This window comes from Theropithecus gelada, chromosome 13, assembly GCF_003255815.1.
Source record: "Theropithecus gelada isolate Dixy chromosome 13, Tgel_1.0, whole genome shotgun sequence".
In the NCBI taxonomy this organism is placed as follows: Eukaryota; Metazoa; Chordata; class Mammalia; order Primates; family Cercopithecidae; genus Theropithecus; species Theropithecus gelada.
The window spans coordinates 89950345-89970296 of NC_037681.1; the positions used below are offsets into that span (position 1 = coordinate 89950345).

Below are 19952 nucleotides of genomic sequence, written 5' to 3' on the forward strand. Positions count from 1 at the left end.
TCAAGACCAGCCTGGGCAACGTAGCAAAACCCTGTCTCTAAAAAAAATTAAAAAATTAGCTGGGTGTGGTGGTGCACACCTGTGGTCCCAGCTACTCAGGAGGATCACTTGAGCCCAGGAGGCAGAGGTTGCAGTGAGCCAGGATCGCACCACGGCATTGCAGCCTGGGACAGAGGGAGGCCCTGTCTCCAAAAAACAAAAATGAAATAAATAAATAAATATAACTACCTTAGTAACAGTGAACTGAATCAGTACTTAGGAAATCACTATTCTCCTTTTCTGAATTTTGAACAAATGATTTAACCTTTCTTTCTTAGATACAAAAGCCAAACACCTTATAAATTCACTGAATGCTTATAAAATTCCTAATATCCCTAAGAAAGGAAGGAAAAGATGAGTAAATCAGCATGTGCCTAACCAAATTTAGTTTTTGGTGTAAGTCAAAACGCAAGTGCTTGATAAACTCTCCTTGGAGTACTTGCACTGGTATTGTTGGATTTTTTTTTTTTTAATTGCTTTTTGATTCTCACCTTTGCCTATTGGCTGTTCCTCACTCCCAGTTTTATTTTTTAAGTTTGGCATTAAAAAAAAAAAAAGGAAAGAAAGTACAATTGTAGAAAAGTAAACAAATAATAATCTTTAATCTCATCTGTTAATATAAATAATTACATTAATAATATGCTATTAACACTTGTGAATATTGCCTTAAAGTTTTTACTGTTTTTCTTTTTCTTTACACAGTTAAGAAAATTAATTATCAGCAGGTACAATTTTATAACTTGTTTTCACTCGTAAATAATAGTACAAGTATATTCCCAAAACTGAACTGTCAAGTTATATTATAACCTTGGTAAGTTTTCATCTCTTTAGGCCTCAGATACCCCATCTGTTAAATGCACCTGACACTTATAAGATTATCATGACAATTAAATGAGACAAATGTAACACATTCAGTTCTGTATAATACCTGGATATACAGGCTCAAAATGTACTATAAATTTTACTGATGACAGCTTGAACTAAAAGACAATTATTTTCTTAGGATACAGAATTGTACATATTTTAAAACTCACAATCCTACTGCCAAGACTATTTTCATTCTTACTAACTTTATGTGAATGTGAGATGCACCTGGTTTGTCAAGTACTGTGAAATATTGAGTTATCTCTTTAGTAAATTTTTACCATTTTGACTGCTGGACAATGAACCTTTACTACTATTTTAACATACCTATCTTGAATCCTAAAACTAAGCTCTTTTTTCATGTTTGTTGACCATTTATATTTTCTCTTTTGACAATGACTTTGTTGTTCTTCACCTGTTTTTCAACTTGAGTTTTTTTCAAATTGGTTTTAAGAAGGTAGTTATTGTTACGTCTCAAATATTTTTTCTCATCATGGACTGACCTTTTATATTGGTGTTGACATAATTTTGAGACTCAGATAATCCTTCCATATCCTAACATAAGCTAAGTATTATTAAATGTTCTTACCTCTGTTGTTTTCATTGTTCCTTTTTATTTTTTTAGTCTGTTTGAAATTAATTTTAGTGCAAGTTGAAGGAACACTAATTCTATCCTGAGATATGTCATTTCTTTACAAAACAATCTTTCCATTTAAAAATATAGTATTTTCTTCAATTTGTGCTAGGAATTTAATGCAATTTACCTCTATTTATCACTTTGGCCACACACTCTAAATTTTTACCTCTATTATTCATTGTTTACTTTTTTCTAGTAAGTCTTTTTTTGTGGGCGGGGGGGGACACAGTTGTGCTCTTATTGCCCAGGCTGGATTGCAATGGTGTGATCTTGGTTCACTGCAACCTCAGTCTCCTGGGTTCAAGTGATTCTCCTGCCTCAGCCATCCCAAGTAGCTGGGATCACAGGCACCCACCATGATGCCCAGCTAATTTTCTTGTATTTTTTTAGTAGAGACAGGGTTTCACTATGTTGGCCAGGCTGGTCTTGAACTCCTGTCCTCAAGTGATCCGTCCACCTTGGCCTCCCAAAGTGCTGGGATTACAAGCGTGAGCCACCACACCCGGCCTCTAGTAAGTTTTTCTTAATGGTAGTTCTGATTTTTTTTTAATCCAATAGTTATTAAGAAAAACATTTTTATGTTTCAGATATTTGAGGCTTTTACTTACATCTCTTTTATTAAAACAGTAGGTTATTGTGCTGTTATCAGTTACAGTGTTTTAATTTTAGCTTTAGGAAATTTATTCTAAGGGGTGTGTGTGCGCGCGCACATGCACATGGATTATATGCTGAATTTCCATTACTCTTCTCTTGATAAGGGATTAGTCCATTAGTGATTTCCTGGCATGATGTGGATAATGAGACTCCCTCTATAATAAAATCACAGTCTGGTAACTCCCTATCATCCCAATAGTTAAATGAGACTCCCTATTTCCTCTTGCTGGACTTCCCAGCCTCCAGCTGCTCACATGGTCCTCCACAACTGCCTCCCTGTACACCTATTATATTCTACCAGCAGATTCGAATCTTTTCCCATAACACTAAAGTGAATTTGAAGTCCTCCACCTCCAAGACTAATGAGCACATCTATATTCTAAATTCCAGTCTCTTCCAGTCTACTTCTTCCTACTGTGGTTTACTTTTCAATAAATCAACTAATCACAAAATATACTACCAGGTCAGAGGTATCTTGGACCCCTGGGATACTTAAACTGTTTCCAATCCAAACTGATCAGATAATGAGTATTCCAGTTCCTGTAGCCCATAACTAAAAATGTTATTCTACAAACTAGTGTTTATTTGTTTGAACTGAAACCATCTGAACACTAGTTTTTAAGTACAAATATTAAACAGAGCAACTTTAATCCATGTTTTTCCATTGCATTGCTCTTACAGTTTAATTTCTAATTTCAATTTCATATTTTTAATTTCATCAATACATACCAGGAAACCAATTATGAGGAAAAATAAGCTATACCCTACATTTAGAATCTACTGAGGTTTCAAAGTGTTTACCAAGAAAATCCTGACTCGGAAATGTTAAACTTGGTTTTTCTTTTTGTCAGCCAAAAACAAAGTTACATTTTTATTTTTTTTAATCAACAAAAGTCAGCACTTTGGTGAAATTCTAAACACCTGCAATAACATATAAAAACTGCTGAACCTACCATTTATACCCATCAGTTCCTCCAGAGGTATCAAATTATCTATGGTCTGACACTATGAGAAACTCAGTAAGATCCCTCTAATCCTGACAGCTTTTCAGGCAAAGTTGAGAATTTATAATCACAGAATTCTTCTACTAGCTCCATCACTGGGCCCAGGGATTAGGATCAACAATCAACTATTTGGCCAGGCGCGGTGGCTCACGCCTGTAATCCCAGCACTTTGGGAGGCCAAGGTGGGTGGATCATGAAGTCAGGAGTTTGAGACCAGACTGGCCAACATGGTGACACCCAGTCTCTACTAAAAATACAAAAATTAGCTGGGTGTGGTGGCGGGTACCTGTAATCCCAGCTACTCAAGAGGCTGAGGCAGGAGAATCGCTTGAAACCGCAGGGCAGAAGTTACAGTGAGCAGAGATCACACCACTGCACTCCAGTCTGGGCAACAAGAGCAAAACTCCATCTCAAAATAGTAATAATAATCATAGTAATAATAATCAACTTCTTTCAACATCCATTAACATAAAAACTTTTATTTGCCATCTGGAATGGTCTGTGACTAAATAACCCAAAACTTATTGTAAGTAACTAAGCCCAAAATGTCTAAGACAGTTGAATAAAATTACTTTAGAACCCAAGAAAAATGAAAGTAATACTAAACTGCCATACTTACTAAATTTTTTAAGAGTCATTTTTGAAAAAAATTAAAGTCTGTACTAAAAAAACGCTAATTTTTCTTATTACGTGTGGTAACCACTGGGGGTAATGGGTGAAAAGTACATAAGACTTCTCCGTACTATCTTTGCAACTTCCTATATAGTTATTTTAAAATAAAAAGATATTTTAAAAAAACACTTGCAGAAAGAAAGAACAACTGACACAAATAACAACACGAACAAATCTCAAAAACTTCAGGCTCAGCTGGTCCAACAGCAGAGGGTCATCAGAACTCATTAACATTAGCGTTACTAAAGTTGGTATACAATACCTCACTGCTAAATTTAACCGGTTTTATTTAAAAAACAAACTTCGGGCTAAAAGAAAGAAGCTAGACATACAAGACGTGTTATACAACTCCATTTACAAGAATTTTCTGGAAAATGCCACAATACAGCAAGAGAAAACAGTAGTTCCTGAGTATGAGGCTGGAGGGTAGGCGTGAGGACTGACTATAAAGAAACACAAAGGAATATTTCAGGTGATCATCTTCTAAAACTGGATTGTGATAACAGTTGCACAGCCAAATGAATTCACTAAAACTGTACACTTAAAATTGGTGAATATGCTATGGTAGAAGCTAGATGGTGGGTATACCAATGCTAATGTATTATTACTATTTTTTAAGATAGGGTCTCACTCTATCATCCAAGCTAGAGTGTAGTAGTGTGCTCATGGCTCACTGCAGCCTCAAACTCCTGGGCTCAAGGGATCCTCCTGCCTCAGCCTCCTGAATAGCTGGGACTACAGGCATGCACCACTATGCCCTGCTAATTTTTGAATTTTTTATAGAGATGAGGTCTCACTATGTTGCCCAGGCTGGTCTTGAACTCTTGGCCTCAAGTGATCCTCCCACTTCAGCCACCCAAAGTGCCAGGATAACAGGTGTCTCATAAACAAAGGAATGAGAAATATAAAATATATATATTTCCCCTGGTAGCTCACAATTCCAGAAAAGATTAAGTCAATGGCATCCATCCAATCAAACAATCCCATATCCCACATACACCACGTTGTAGCCCTTGTTTCACAATCTGTTATAAACAAACAGGCTCTGGGATTCCAATCCCCTAATCAAATCGTTAAGTGCTACTAAAGGTGGCTGGTCATTTATTCAGCAACAGGATGGAAACCCAAGTACAAACATGTAACACGTTTTAATTACCATATGGAGAAAATTCAAGTTTCAGCACTCTGTAAATTACAGTGTTAGCAATATCAAAATACCCATGAAATAAAAATCTCACTCAAGAGTTTTTATGCCTATAACACCAGCACTTTGGGAGGAGAAGGCAGGCAGATCATTTGAACCCAACAGTTAGAGACTGGCCTGGGCAACATGGTAAAATTCCGCCTCTACAGAAAAATACAAAAATTAGCCAGGCATGGGTGGTGGCCTGTACCTGTAGTTCCAGCTACTCAGGAGGCTGAGGTGGGAGGATTGCCTGAGCCTGGGAAGGCCCAGGCTGCAGTAAGCCATGATTGCACCACTGCACTCTATCTACCCTGGATGACAGAGAGGAGAGACTCTGTTTCAAAGAAAAAAAAGGGCCAGGTACAGTGGCTCATGCCTGTAATTCCAGCACTTTGGGAGGTCGAGGTAGGCAGAGCACTTGAGGTCAGGAGTTCGAGACAAGCCTGGCCAACACAGTGAAACCCCATCTCTACTTAAAATACAAAAATTAGCCAGGCGTAGTGGCAGGTGCCTATAATCCCAGCTACCTGGGAGGCTGAGGCAGGAGAATCGCTTGAACCTAGGAGGTGGGGGTTGCAGTGAGCTGAGATCGCACCACTGCACTCCAGCCTAGCCAACAGAGTGAGACTCCGTCTCCAAAAAAAAAAAAGGAAAAAAAAAGAAGAATTTTTATGTAAGAATCACAAACTTTCTACTAAAAATTCTCTATGAGAATCTTTGAGGGAAAAACTCAAATGCAGTTATGCACACATTAACATTGTCTTCCACAATTCTTTAATTAAACTCAAATCCACCAATACCCCAACATCTTATTAATCAGCAAGAAACATCAAACTTAAGCAGAAAAATACTGAGAAAACAAAAATGTGAAATCGTAAAAAGTAACACATTGGGCAACATAGCAAGACCCGGTTTAAAAAAAAAAAAAAACTAGCCACACATGGTGGTGCATCTGTAGTTCCAGCCACTCAAGAGGCTGAGGCAGAGATCACTTGAGCCCATGAATTTGAGGCTGCGGGGAGCTATGATTCCTGTCACTGCACTCCAGCCCCAGCCTGGGTGACAAAACAAGACCCTGTCTCTAAATAACAAACAAACCTAAAACCCCAAAAAACACCTGTGGAAGGATAACATCTCTTGTATTTATACAACTTTCTAAGATTTCCTATTTTTACTAGCCTCCTAAATTTACGCATATTCCAATTCCAAAGAGCAAAGTAGTCTTACTAGGCCTTCAAAAAACAAGACAGCACCTTTAAACCTCCCCAGAGCAATATCTAAAGAGAAACAGATACTGTCATACGATACTCATTAAAAAATTTTTTTAATTGCCAAATTTAAAATTTTTTTTTTTTTTTTTTTAGATGGACTCTCGCTCTGTCACCCAGGCTGCAGTACAGTGGCATGATCTCAGCTCACTGCAACCTCCACCTCCCAGGTTCAAGTGATTCCATCCTGCCTCAGCCTCCCGGGTATGCTGGGATTACAGGCGCGTACTACCACATCTGGCTAATTTTTGTATTTTTAGTAGAGACGGGGATTCACCATGTTGGCCAGGCTGGTCTTGAACTCCTGAGCTCAAGTGATCTGCCCAGCTCAGCCTCCCAAAGTGCTGGGATTACAGGCGTGAGCCACTGTGCCCGGAACTTGCCAAATTGTATACCAAAGGTGTATTCCTCCTTACAAATTTTCAGAGGTAGTATGTACATTTTTACATTATTTATTAGAAACCATAAATAGATAAATAAAAATTCCAAAAATGGTTCAAGTGGATGTTTCTAATTTGTTACTTTTTGAATTCCAGACTAAACTTCATAAAAGAGGAGGATGTTATATACTTGTTATGTATCCTACTGTGCCTAGCAGGAGGGCAGTAAGTGATAGACAAGGGTAGCCAGCAGAGACCTTTTCAAAATGGACTTACATTTTATATATATAAGTCCCTTTTAAACTCTAAGATTAGGAGGAGGGAGAGAATGACAAGTCTTTTATCTAACTGACCCTTAAGTCCTACAGTATTTACAATGATTAGTAAAATGTGTGAGTTCTGTAACTGCTAAAAAAATAAGATACAGCATAGTCTATAGACTAGTCTGCTTCACTGACACTATGATTAAATAATCATCAGAGAAATGAGTCAAGAATTTACCTTTGTACTGGCCACACCAACCTCAGGACCAGCATTAATGTGAACTCCACAATCTGTCTCCCGTGATATAGAGCTGCCAACTGTGTTTGTGATCCCCACAGTTAAAGCTCCTCTCTCCTTACAGTACCGAAGACCCATCAAGGTATCTGCTGTCTCACCTGTGTAAAAAGTAGGACAAGCATAACACATACAGAACAGTTTTAGCATATGCTGTTTCTTAGCAGCAAAAACAAATTGACCACACTTTCAACAATATTACTTGTTTTAAACAAAATACAAAAACATCCATTCAATAAATTTATAAAACTTTAAGTAATATGGGCTTGTCAGGATCTCTCTTCCTTCTGTCACTGAAAATCCAGCTCTTTGAACATAAAAGGTATTCATTTTTACTAATTCATAAAGAATTATGTAATATTAAAACAAATCTGTGTTCATCAAGTCATCTGCAATGCCAGTTTATCTTTAAATATCAGCTTTTGCCAAGATATGCTAGAATTATGAGAAAGAATCACTTTCCTTCCCTTTAAGTCTTTAAAATTAACACACCTGATTGACTAAGGAAAAAGCAAACATCATCTCTAAAGACTGGTGTGTTTCTGTCCAGGAAGTCACTTGCTAGTTCCACCATCACGGGCAACTCAGTCAGCTCCTCAAGAACTTGACGTGTCTGCAGAGAAAAGATGACTTGGTCACAGAACTTTCCTTCAAATACTCTTTCATTGGACTTCTTTGGATTCAATGTATAGTTTTTGCTTTTTCTGATTACAAAAATGACATGTTAGAAAATAAAAACAACCTAGATTAAAATATTTTTTTAAAAAAATCAAAATCCTACCACTTGAGATAAGCACAGCTAACATTTTACTATCAGTCTCTTTAAACAACTATGTATACATTCTTTTTTTTTTTTTTTGAGACGGAGTCTCAGCTCACTGCAACCTCAGCCTCCTGCGTTCAAGCAATTCTCCTGCCTCAGCCTCCTGAGTAGCTGGGACTACAGGCGTACGCCACCACACCCAGCTTAGTAGAGATGGGGTTTTCACCATGTTGGCCAGGATGGTCTCGATCTCCTGACCTCATGATCTGCCCACCTCGGCCTCCCAAACTGCTGGGATTACAGGCGTCAGCCACCGCGCCTGGCCACGTACATTCGTATAACGAAACATACCCATACATATAAAACATTTTGAGAAGTGGAAAGGGCATGGTTCTGAGTCAGCTTGTATGTTATCTCTAACTACCCAATTCCTAATCTTTAAAATGAAAATTCATGTAATACCCATGTCAGTGAGGGTTTTCAAATCAGATAACAGATGTACAAATATAGAGAGAAAAATTTAACACTTTAAAAATACAATGTATTCATAAATAGGACCATTTCCCGAAAGAAGTCAATATATTTTAGAAATCTTGTTTAAGAAGGCTATTTTCAACCTTTGTGGGATGGGGCAGAGGGAATGAAGTAGGGAGCAGTATGCCTCTGTGCAAAAGGTAGCTTAACCTTCATTTCAGTAAATTTCCATTCTAATTATTTTTACACTAAACATCAGAAAATCAACAACAGAAAAATTAACTTTTAGGCAGCAAAAACTTTAAGCTCAACCAATGTATACATTTAGTGTTGCTTTAATTCTAACTCTGGAGCTCACCTATCCTGACAGCCTTTCACCAGCCCCTTCACGCAAGTGGTCCTGCCCATCTCTCACCCATCTCAGCTTTCCTCCTCCTCAGCAATAAAGAACTTAAAGGTGCCATTATTTCATAGCCCTTTAACTTGCGCTTGCCCACAAATTTGAGCAGAATCGTTTTATTTGGTTCCCCCAAAAATATTAAATACCTTTGATTTGGCATTTTTTAACAATATTACAACATCATGTAAAGAAAGTCATTGAAGATAAAATGCTCCTTTTATTATTCTTTTCCATTAATATATTTTATTTATTATACATTATTAAGTTACTGACACTAAAATGCTAAATGTTTTCCTACAAATAAATGTAAACCAAACCTTTTCACCCAGTTTATAATATAAATGTTACATTGGAATCATATTCTTCAAAATAAAAAGATGGGGAAAGAAGAGAGAAAGAAAGAAATCTAGAGGCTTACCAGATATTTAAAAGTAATAAACCCCAAAAAAGTAATCTCAAGACTTATCTGTGCTAATTAATAATTTACTCTTTTAGTTGGGGCAACTTTTTTTTTTTTGGCTAAAGATGGGGTCTTGGTTTGTTGCTCAGGCTGGAGTGTAGTAGCTATTCAGAGGCATAATTATAGGGCACTGTGGCCTCGAATTCCTGGTCTCAAGTGATCCTCCCGCCTCAGCTTCCGAGTAGCTGGAACTATGGGCACACGACACTGCACCCAGCTGCAAACAATTTTTTATAAATACACAAAATGACATATTTCCATCACAATAGAGTAACTTAATGCTATAAATTCCACTGAATGCAACTACAAAACCTAGAGAAAATTAAAATTTTGAAAAGCATACTAGGTAGGCTATACTTAAATCATTTATGCCTAGTGTTCCATCATTGGAACGCTAAGCTTGTGGGAGTTATTTATATCCTACTGCTCAAGGTCATCACCAAAGTCTGATTCTTCACAAACAAATTTTGCAACCTCTGGCATAAATGGGTTAAGAATGATTAGAGTGTAGTCAGTTATTATTCAGGACATAGATACTAAAAAAAAAAAACATGCAAATGTGTCATGAAACAACAACAAAAATATAAAACAGGACAAAATAAATGGTACTATTTTGTCTGATAAACCACAGGGGGATTTCTAATGTTTGTTAACTATAGTAGTCTTGGTATCCACAAAACAACAAAAAATCTTAGAGAATGCTAACAGAGCATATAATTGCTGCCCCAAAATTATCTTAGCATTAGATAAAGCATTTAATTAAATTTGCTATTTCTGAATAGAGGGCTCATTCAGTAATAGATCTAAGCCACCACTAACGTGTTTACCTCTTTCTTCTTCCCATGTTCAAAATACTTTTTTGTTTTTTTGAGACAGGGCCTGGTTTTGTCCCCCAGGTTGGAGTGCAGCAGTGCAATCTAGGCTCACAGCCTCACCTTCTCGACTCAAGTGATCCTCCTGCCTCAGCCTCCCAAGTAGCTAGGAGTACAGGGAGTTGCCACCATACCCCGGTCTTTTTTTTTTTTTTTGGGTAGAGACAGGGTCTCACTATGTTGCCCAGGCTCAAACTCCTGGTGTCAAGTGATCCTCCCACTTTGCCCTCCCAAAGCACTGGGATCATAGGTGTGAGCCACTGCACCCGGACAAAACAATCACTTTTTCAGACCTCTACCCTTCAATATTACATAGACTTTCTGTTTAGGACCATATAATTTTGGGGGAGGAGAGGAGGAGGTATACGGTGTAATCTTTGAAAAGAGCAAAGCTTGTTGAGATGCAAGGGCAAGTGACCAGATAGTTTCACTCACTGTTTAAATAAATGGCTCCTAATAAATATTTATGACTCAGCAAATAAAAAAATTATGTCATGAACTTTGGAAATCAATCCTAAAAGCAGAAATTGAATGTAAAGGTCTTCTGTTTATAAGAGTTGACATCAACAGCACGTAAACTCTCTCTCTCTAAGGAAACTATGTGTGGAAATATTGGTCTTTTATTAGAATAAAAGACCCTCATATACCTATGCTTCTGCACTGACAATACACGTTTTTGATACTGAATTTCAGCTTCTAAAAGAACAATTTAAAGAATAAAATCTGAATTAAAAAAAAAGGCAGACTACCTTTCTTTGCAGTAACGTGCCCACAAAGTAAAACTGCATTGAGGTTCACACATGATACAGGACATCTGTCTAGGGCAAGTGAATAACGCTAAGCAAAACCCAATGACTGCTCTTATACATGTAGGCAAGCTCCCTAGGCTACAAGTCTAGGACAGCACAGAAAACTTTTCCCGTCTTGGCCTTTCATGAAGTCTGTTGCAGAAGGTCTATCTGTATATCTAGGGACCTTTTCTACAGATCTTCCATTGATAAATAATTCCAAGCAGCTGGTAAATTTCTCCCCTTACCTTCTGTTTTTATCACAAAAGTGAAAAGATAACACATTAACAAAAGATAGTTTTACATAGTACGTTATTAGAGCTACTACTTGGTCTATAGATATTCTCTAATATTCAACATAATTAAAATTTTAAAAAGCACTTACAGCTACACCAGCATGGTAACTTGTGCCACAAGCAATAAGAATCAAACGCCGGCATCTCTGGATCTCCTTTATGTGATCCTTCAAACCACCCAAATTCACTGAAATAAAAGTTTGTGTATATAATTATTCAGCAAAGAACCATGTGAACTAGGCAATCGCATTTTATGAGTATCCACTGCCAATATGATAAAGAATACGGCTGTTTTAAACAATTAATATTCCTCTTGGAAAGCATAGTTCTCTGTAATTTTGAAAAGTAAATTAAATAAGTCACAACTTAACTGGCCCCCCAAACTTGTAACTGACCTTACTCACCTCTCTACATCCCCACACAATTACAGTATTTATTACATTCTACCTTAGTTAGTCATTTTTACATTTTCTCTTTGAAAGTTATCTTAAAGGCAAAAGTAGAGGGACACAGAAAACAGACCATTAGATGTTGAGGGCTGGAGCTGGAGGAGGGGTTGACAACAACAGGGTGCAAGGAAATTTTCGGAGTGACAGAACTGTTCTACATCTTGACTTTGTAGAGGTTATGATTATGACTATGTCGCAAAGGTTTGTCAAACTTAGAGTTATACACTAGGAATGGTGAATTTTATTATATCTAATCATGTCTCAATAAACCTGTCTGGGTACAACATTATCTCAGTTACGTTTATTTCCCCTCTGGTGCCCAGAAAGGTGCTCTGTAGAGTAACATAAATCCACTCTCTCTCAGTCTTTGCCATCCCCATTCCCCTAATGCTTCAGTCAAAATGCTTGATTGTTCCAATCCCTCCACATTTATCTTCAAACCTAACATCTCTCCCTGGACAACAGCAATATTCTCCAGTTCTCTCTTCTGTTCTCCACCTCCTGGAGTCTGCTCTCCATATGCTACCAGAAGGACCTTTTACAGTGATCCTTTAAAAACATAAAGACCCTCCAACGAAGTCTGCCCTCTTTTTCGTTTTCAGTTTCTATAGCTATTTATATGTTGTTCTCCATGTGTCTTGTCCAGAAATCCTTCCACACAGGCTAGTTTCCTACCTGTGAGAAATTCCCATTCAACATTCATTCAACTGCTCAACTAAAATTCCCTAAGCACCCACCAAGTAAATATAGTGGTCAAGGCACTGAGAGCTTCTGGACTCAAACAGTTCCAAATCTCGCTGAGGAGAATGACAGGTACCTCCTCGTGGGCCTCATCCTGCTGCTCTCTCTGAACCATTTTCAGTCTGTCTACTCTGCCCCTGCTCTCTTCAACTCCCCAGCTTCTTTTTTTTTTTTTTTTTTTTTTTTTTTTGAGACAGAGTCTCGCTCTGTAGCCCAGGCTGGAGTGCAGTGGTGCAATATCGGCTCACTGCAACCTCCGCCTCCCAAGTTCAAGCAATTCTCCAGCCTCTGCCTCCTTAGTAGCTGGGATTACAGGCCCGAGCCACCATGCCCGGCTAATTTTTTTCTATTTTTAGTAGAGAGGGTTTCACCATGTTGGGTAGGCTGGTCTCGGACTCCTGACCTCGTGATCCCCCTACCTTGGCCTCCCAAAGTGCTGGGATTACAGGTGTCAGCCACCGCGCCCAGCCAGCCCATCTTCTTTTTTATCTTAGTTAGTTATACTATAAAACCAAGGTACGTGTTTTATTTTTTATCTTTTGAATAATTGTATGTTCTCCTTTTTGAATTTCAATAATGAAAGAAGGTATGTTTCTCTATTTTAAAAAATTAGCAAGTAGGAAACAAAACCAAACAAAATAAAAAGTGTCACTAGCTTCCCAAATAATTTATAATCAAATCCGAACTACTTACTTTGGCCTTCAAGTCCCATACGACCTGTCTCCCGCTTACTCTGACCTAATATCCTAGCACATCCCCTCTCACTCAGGCCACACCAGCCAGACTAGCCTTTTCTTGCTGTTCCTGCACTAGACCAAGCCTGTTTGCGTACCTCTGCCTACAGTGTTTTCCACAGACCTTGGCATTAATTACAAATGTCTGGGAAGAAAGGAAACAACAGTAAAGGGCTGGATTAGGGTCATGCAAAGGCAAAGACTCAACATAAAAGCAAAGAAAAAAAAAAAAAAGGCAGACCAACTACCAGAAAGACCTGTACTGCAGATGATGACAAAGAATGACATGGATGTAAGCCAGTGAGGTTAGCTGGCCACAGTGTTTCCTTAATATTAGTCCTAGAAATTTCTGGTGGCTAAGGAGAGTTGGGATAGTTCTGAAAGGAGCTGCCCAAAGCTCTAAATTTGATGCTTTTGAGAAAAGCCTGATCCCTGTTGAGATGAGGTAGGCCATCACTACAGGCAAAAGAAAGAATGCCTGATGGACAGGGGAGGGGATGGAGAGCACTTAGAACAATGTATACATGGGAACTAGTTTGGTTCAATAAACAACTAACAACGTGACCTTTGGCAAACTGAAAGCCTCAATCTCCTCATCCTAACAACAAAAAAGATGACAGCTATCCTGTTTTATTACAGAACTTTTATGTACATAATACAGATATAAGTACTATTTATTTATTTATTTATTTTTGAGACAGGTCTTTCAACCAGGCTGCAGTGCAGTGCTGGAGTCAGAGCTCACTGCAGCCTCGATCTACAGGGCTCAAGCAATCCTCCCACCTCAGGCTCTTCAGTAGCCAGGGCTACAGGCACCCACCACCACACCCATCTAATTTTTTAAAAAATTTTTAGTAAAAACGAGGTCAGGCTGGTCTAGAACTCCTGAGCTCAAGCAATCCTCCTGCTTTGGGTGCCCAAAGTGCTGGGATTACAGGTATGAGCCACTGTACCCAGCCAAAAGCACTTTTTAAAACCATGAACTTCCCAAAGTTTGTCTCATTTTCTCATTTTCTTCCCTTATAAATCTTTTCCCTGGCCTCATTTCCATAAGCACCATAAAAGAATTTACTGCTGTTCTCCCAGTTCCTCCAGCTCAACTATCTTCAACAATCCTCTCTGTCTACAGGGGCAGATACAATTCCTCTGGTGGTAGATGCCTGTAATCCCAGCTACTCGGGAGGCTAGGGCAGGAGAATCGCTTGAACCCAGGAGGCGACAGCTGTGGTAAGCCGAGATAGCACCACTGCACTCCAGCCTGGGCAACAATAGCGAAACTCCGTCCTAAAAAAAAAAAACAAAAAACAGTGTCGTACTCTCACCTTTACCTTAAAAATGCAGGAGGGTACAGGATATCCAAAGGCATCAGGCAAATACCTGAAAGACCTCTGGGGAAGTTCACACTTTTACTTACTTGTACACTCAGAAAGGAAACCTAGGCTAGGCAGATACATGTAAGCTGCCCAGCAACGAGACCAGGTCTCATTCTTCTTAGAATTCACAGTACCTAGCACAGTCCCTGGTACACAATGGGTGATCTATACATAAAATTTACCGTTTTAACTATTTTTAAATGTACAATTCAGTGGCATTAAGCACATTCACATTATTGTGCAACCATCACTACAATCCATCTCTGTAATTTCATCATCCCACAACTGAAACTCTGTACCCTTTAAATAATAACTCCCCATTTCCCCTCCCACAGCCCCTGGTAACCATTAATCTACTTTCTGTTTCTGTGAATCTGACTATTCTAGATATCTCATATAGGTAGAATAATACACTAAAGAACTTTTTCCAAGATGGCTGGGCTCCACTGACGGCTGACAGCTGTAGCTGTTCTACAAGGCTATTAAGGGCAATGAACTTTCAGGTTGTTAATGGCACCTCCTACAAGAGACACTGAAATAATAAAATAATTCATATGTAACTACCAGTATAGTCATCAAAGTTGACTCTTCCTCTCATTGTGTTCACGACAGACTCTGGCTGCTCAAATATTTCCTTCTGCATAAATGAACTGAAGTTGCCTACAGTAAGAGAAACCACATAATTAGAACAAAAACAAATCAAAGAATAAGAAAAGAATTTGTAAACAACTAAAAGTCCCCCACCTTTAATAAAAACTTGGTAAATAAAATATAACAAAAGGTCATGCAATAGAGAAAGTTTATTTATACATGACTGCCTAAAAGATTGGGTGAATATATTTTACTCTATGTGGAAAAAAATAAGAGTACAAGTCACTTTTAATTAACTTCATACTTGAAAAGTGCAGTTAAAACAAGTGAAAGAGACAAGCCTTTTTTTTTTTGAGACGGAGTCTCACTCTGTCACCCAGGCTGAAGTGGAGTGGCGCAATCTAGGCTCACTGCAATCTCTGCTTCCTGGATTCAAGCGATTCCCCTGCCTCAGCCTCCTGAGTAACTGGGACTACAGGCGCACGCCATTACGCCAGGCTGATTTTTTGTATTTTTAGTAGAGACAGGGTTTCACCATACTGACCAGGCTGGTCTTGAACTCCTGACCTCATGATCCGCCCACCTCGGCCTCCCAAAGTGCTGCGATTACAGGCGTGAGCCACTGCATCAGGTCAAATGAGACAAGCTTTAAGTTTTGGAGTGTAACCTACATTCAAACTGCGGTTCTATCCATTACTATCTAAGCTGGGGAAATTATTAATCCATAAAATAAGAGACCAGTTACTTCACAGTATGGATTGCAGTATGGATTAATAAAGCAAGAAATCTGACATATATGTAGAGTCATGCAATAAATGTTATTTCTTATTTTTACTTTTTTTTTGAGACAGGGTCTCACTCTGTCACCCAGACTGAAGTGAAGTGGCAAGATCACCGCTCACTGTAGCCTCAATCTCCCGGACTCAAGTAATCCTCACACCTCAGCCACCTCAGTAGCTGGGACTACAGGCACACACTACCATGCCCGGCTCATGGTTTTGTTTTGTTTTGTTTTGTTTGAGACAGAGTCTCGCTCTGTCGCTCAGGCTGGAGTGCAGTGGCGCAATCTCACCTCACTGCAACCTCTGCCTCCCAGGTTCAAGCGATTCTCCCACCTCAGGCTCTCCAGTTGCTGGGACTACAGACAGGTACATGTCACCACGACCATAATTTTTTTTGTATTTTTAGTTGAAACAGGGTTTTGTTATGTTGCTGAAGCTGGTCTTGAACTCCTGAGCTCAGGCAATCTGTCTGCTTCGACCTCCCAAAGTACTAGGATTACAGGTATGAGCCACTGCACCCGACCTTTTTTTTTTTTTTTAATTTTTAGTAGAGATAGGGTCTCATTATGTTGCCCAGGCTGGTCTCAAACTCCTGAGCTCAAGTGATCCTCCTACCTTGGCCTCCCTAAAAGTTAAGATTACAGGCATGAGCCCCTGTGCCTGGCCAATGTTAGTTTCTATTCCTACCACAATCCCATCAGTAAAATAATCCAAATCATAATAATTATAATACTTAACAGAAGCAAATATTACATACGACTAAGTGTGTCAGACACTATTTTAAGGACTTTATATATAGTAGCTTCTTTTTTTTTTGAGACAGAGTTTCACCCTTGTTGCCCAGGTTGGAGCACAATGGCGCAATCTCGGCTCACTGAAACCTCCGCCTCTGGGGTTTCAGCCATTCTCCTGCCTCAGCCTCTCGAGTAGCTGGGATTACAGGCATGTGCCACCACACCCGGCTAATTTTGTATTTTTTAGTAGAGTTGGGGTTTCTCCACGTTGGCAAGGCCAGACTGGTCTCGAACTCCCCATCTCAGGTGATCCGCCCGCCTCGGCCTCCCAAAGTGCTAAGATTACAGGTGTGAGCCACTGCACCCAGCCATATAGTAGCTTCTTAATCCTCAAAACAACCTTAATGAGGTAGTCTCTATTATCCTCATGTTATATATAAGAAAACTAAAGCACAAAGAGAATAAAAAGGAACAGAACATGAACTATATTTATGTTTATAAAGTATCTTTAAAGTATCAAGTGTTAATAATCTCTTTTTCATAATGTTAGAAACAAATCATTAATTAGTTTGAAGATGACTGTAAAAACAGCAGATAATTTCTCTAAAGAATCATCCCTTTTCCTAGGGTTGTCCTTTGACTAATCATGTGGAAGATTCCACTCACCATTCATTATTAGATTCAATATGCTAGGAAAAGAAGTAGAATATATTCCTTCCATTAAGGACAGCAAGCTATAACATGACAAAAACTTTTACCCTTCATGATCTGCTGGAGTTCCATCTGGAGTGTTTGCACAGCTCGTCCGGGGTGATCTCCTGCAGTTCGTTTAATTCGATGGATAGAAAGACGTCCATCCACTACTGCTGCAACATCATCATCTTCTAGAAAGATGACGCGATTGGTGTATTCTATGACAGCACTATAACATTTTCAAGGAGATATTACAATCAATAACCAAGGATCATTTCTATAAATGAAACTATCATTTGGATACAAGAACCAAATTTCAATATAAACTCTATCACTCTGCAGTATCTTGGAGAATTTTCTGGTTACTAATGCCATCCCCTACAGGAAAGTATGGGGAAGGTGGTCACTGTGAACAAAACATAAAAGGATCTCTGCATAGTAACCTAAACCAAATAGATTAGATCAGAAAGCATGGTTGTTTCCTCCTCATTCTATCCATTACCAAGTCCTGAAATTTTAACTTCCAAATACTCTCAAAGCTTCTATATCCACCACCAGACAAATTCAAGCTCCCATCAGTTCCTTGGCTGGACTACTGCAGGAATCTTCCAATTAGTCCACCCACTTTGTCTCTGATCTCTCTCCATCCATTCTCCATTTCTGCCAAAACTGATATCAAAGGCAACAACTCTAATGAAGATTTCTCCTTCACTCAACAAACCATTTGACAGCTTCCCTTTGGCTCTTAGAAAGACAACAAAGTGGCCGAGACAGGCAGATCATGAGGTCAGGAGATCGAGACCACCCTGGCTGACAGGGTGAAACCCCGCCTCTACTAAAAAATACAAAAAACTAGCCTGGCGGGCGCCTGTAGTCCCAGCTACTCGGAAGGCTGAGGCAGGAGAATGGCGTAAACCCGGGAGGCGGAGCTTGCAGTAAGCTGAGATCCGGCCACTACACTCCAGCCTGGGCGGCAGAGCGAGACTCTGTCTCAAAAAAAAAAAAAAAAAGAAAGACAACAAAGTGCCTTACCATAACCCCTATACCTCCTTCTCCAGCTTCATCTTCCACCAAGCTTCCTCTCACTCTCTCTATTTCCAGCCACACTCATAGCCATCCTAAACTCTCACAGGCTGAGCCATTTGCAAAAAATGAATGTTCCTCCTTCTACCTCTTAACCTAATTAACTCCTAATCTCTCCTTAACTCTCGGTTCAAACATCATTTCCTTAAAGAAATTTACCCACCAAGGGTAAATCACCCTGTTACTAGCATTCTGCAGCTCTTGTCACAGTTGGAATCCTACACTTGTGTGATCACTGTTTAAAATTTGCCTCCTCACTAAGGAAGAGCTCCTAAGGACAAGTAATATTTTTATTTTTTACTCACCATTATCTCCTGAGGCTAGCATATGCCTTCACTCAGAGTGTTCAATATGAATGTATACATGAATGAGAAAAGGCTGATATGTTTCTGTAATTCCAGTGTATTTAAGCCGTAACTGTCAACTGTGTAATCTTACACATCTTAGCCCTGACTACACACCTTACACATCTGTAAAAATATTAGAGTAAAGCTTGTTTTCCCACTGAGATAATACATTCCCTGATGTCCTAAATGGCATTATTTTCTCATTTTTATTATATTCTGTTATTTTCACGTATAGTGAATGACTCAAATACTTGTTTGCAATTTGGGTGATTTTATTTTATCCTCATTACTACTTCATTTATAAATGCATTTAAACATCCCCCCGCATTTTCTCTCAGAATGTCTTAGTCTACTACTATCCCTTTATAAAAGTGATTATACTGCAAATTAATTCCAAATGTAAAATATGAGTATCTACATTACACTAAAACTACAATAGTTTAGCAACTATGCTATAACAATTGGGATACTAACTAAGCCATTTTACTCTTCAATCTAGAATCTCCTCCCTTCAAAACCTAGATAAGGCTCCTGAAATAAGAAGGAAAAAAATGTAAGAGTTCTAAAATAAATACACTGGAAAAAGTCTCAAGGAGTATATGTGTTCTTGGTAAACTGACCTACACTCTTTGAAATGACAGAAAAAGTGTCCTTATAGCCCCATCTCCAAAATGGTCACCTATATTTCTTTAATTAAAAAAGTTCTCTTATAGAGCACAATTAGACTAACACACAATGACTTCTTGGTTTTCTGTAGAATGAGAAGTTTTACTAAAAATGTCTTTGAATCAACTAAGCTCACCTTGCATCAGAAGCAAAGTAATACTCCACTGCTTTTTCTTCCACCGGGAAAAGGCAGGTTGTGCTGTCCACACGAGAGAGATTGCAGCTTCCTTTCTTGTCTTTGCCTAAAGCATATAGTTAACATGAATTGGCAAACATGTAGAAAATCACGTACAATGTAGAAATATGCATAATTTTCTACAAAATCAAGAAAAAAATCATAGCAACACAAAACAATTTCAGCAAATTTAAAAAGCCAAGTAGATCATCTCATTTCCATGCAATAAGCCAGTAAGAACAGACAAAAAGTGTACAGTGAAGTAGCAA

The 19952-nt window shown here is 38.7% G+C and overlaps 1 protein-coding gene across 2 annotated transcripts in view; it reads right to left on the reverse strand.

Annotated features, from left to right (window-relative positions):
* GFPT1 (glutamine--fructose-6-phosphate transaminase 1) overlaps positions 1–19952 on the reverse strand; it is a 66793-nt gene that overhangs the window by 8270 nt on the left and 38571 nt on the right. For both annotated transcript variants that reach the window (XM_025353884.1, XM_025353885.1), the window contains 6 exons: positions 19645–19750; positions 17478–17641; positions 15177–15272; positions 11405–11502; positions 7755–7875; positions 7206–7363 (listed from right to left, as the gene is read on the reverse strand). In XM_025353884.1, the coding sequence (XP_025209669.1) occupies positions 7206–7363; positions 7755–7875; positions 11405–11502; positions 15177–15272; positions 17478–17641; positions 19645–19750 (743 nt within the window). The remainder of the gene's footprint in view (positions 1–7205; positions 7364–7754; positions 7876–11404; positions 11503–15176; positions 15273–17477; positions 17642–19644; positions 19751–19952) is intronic.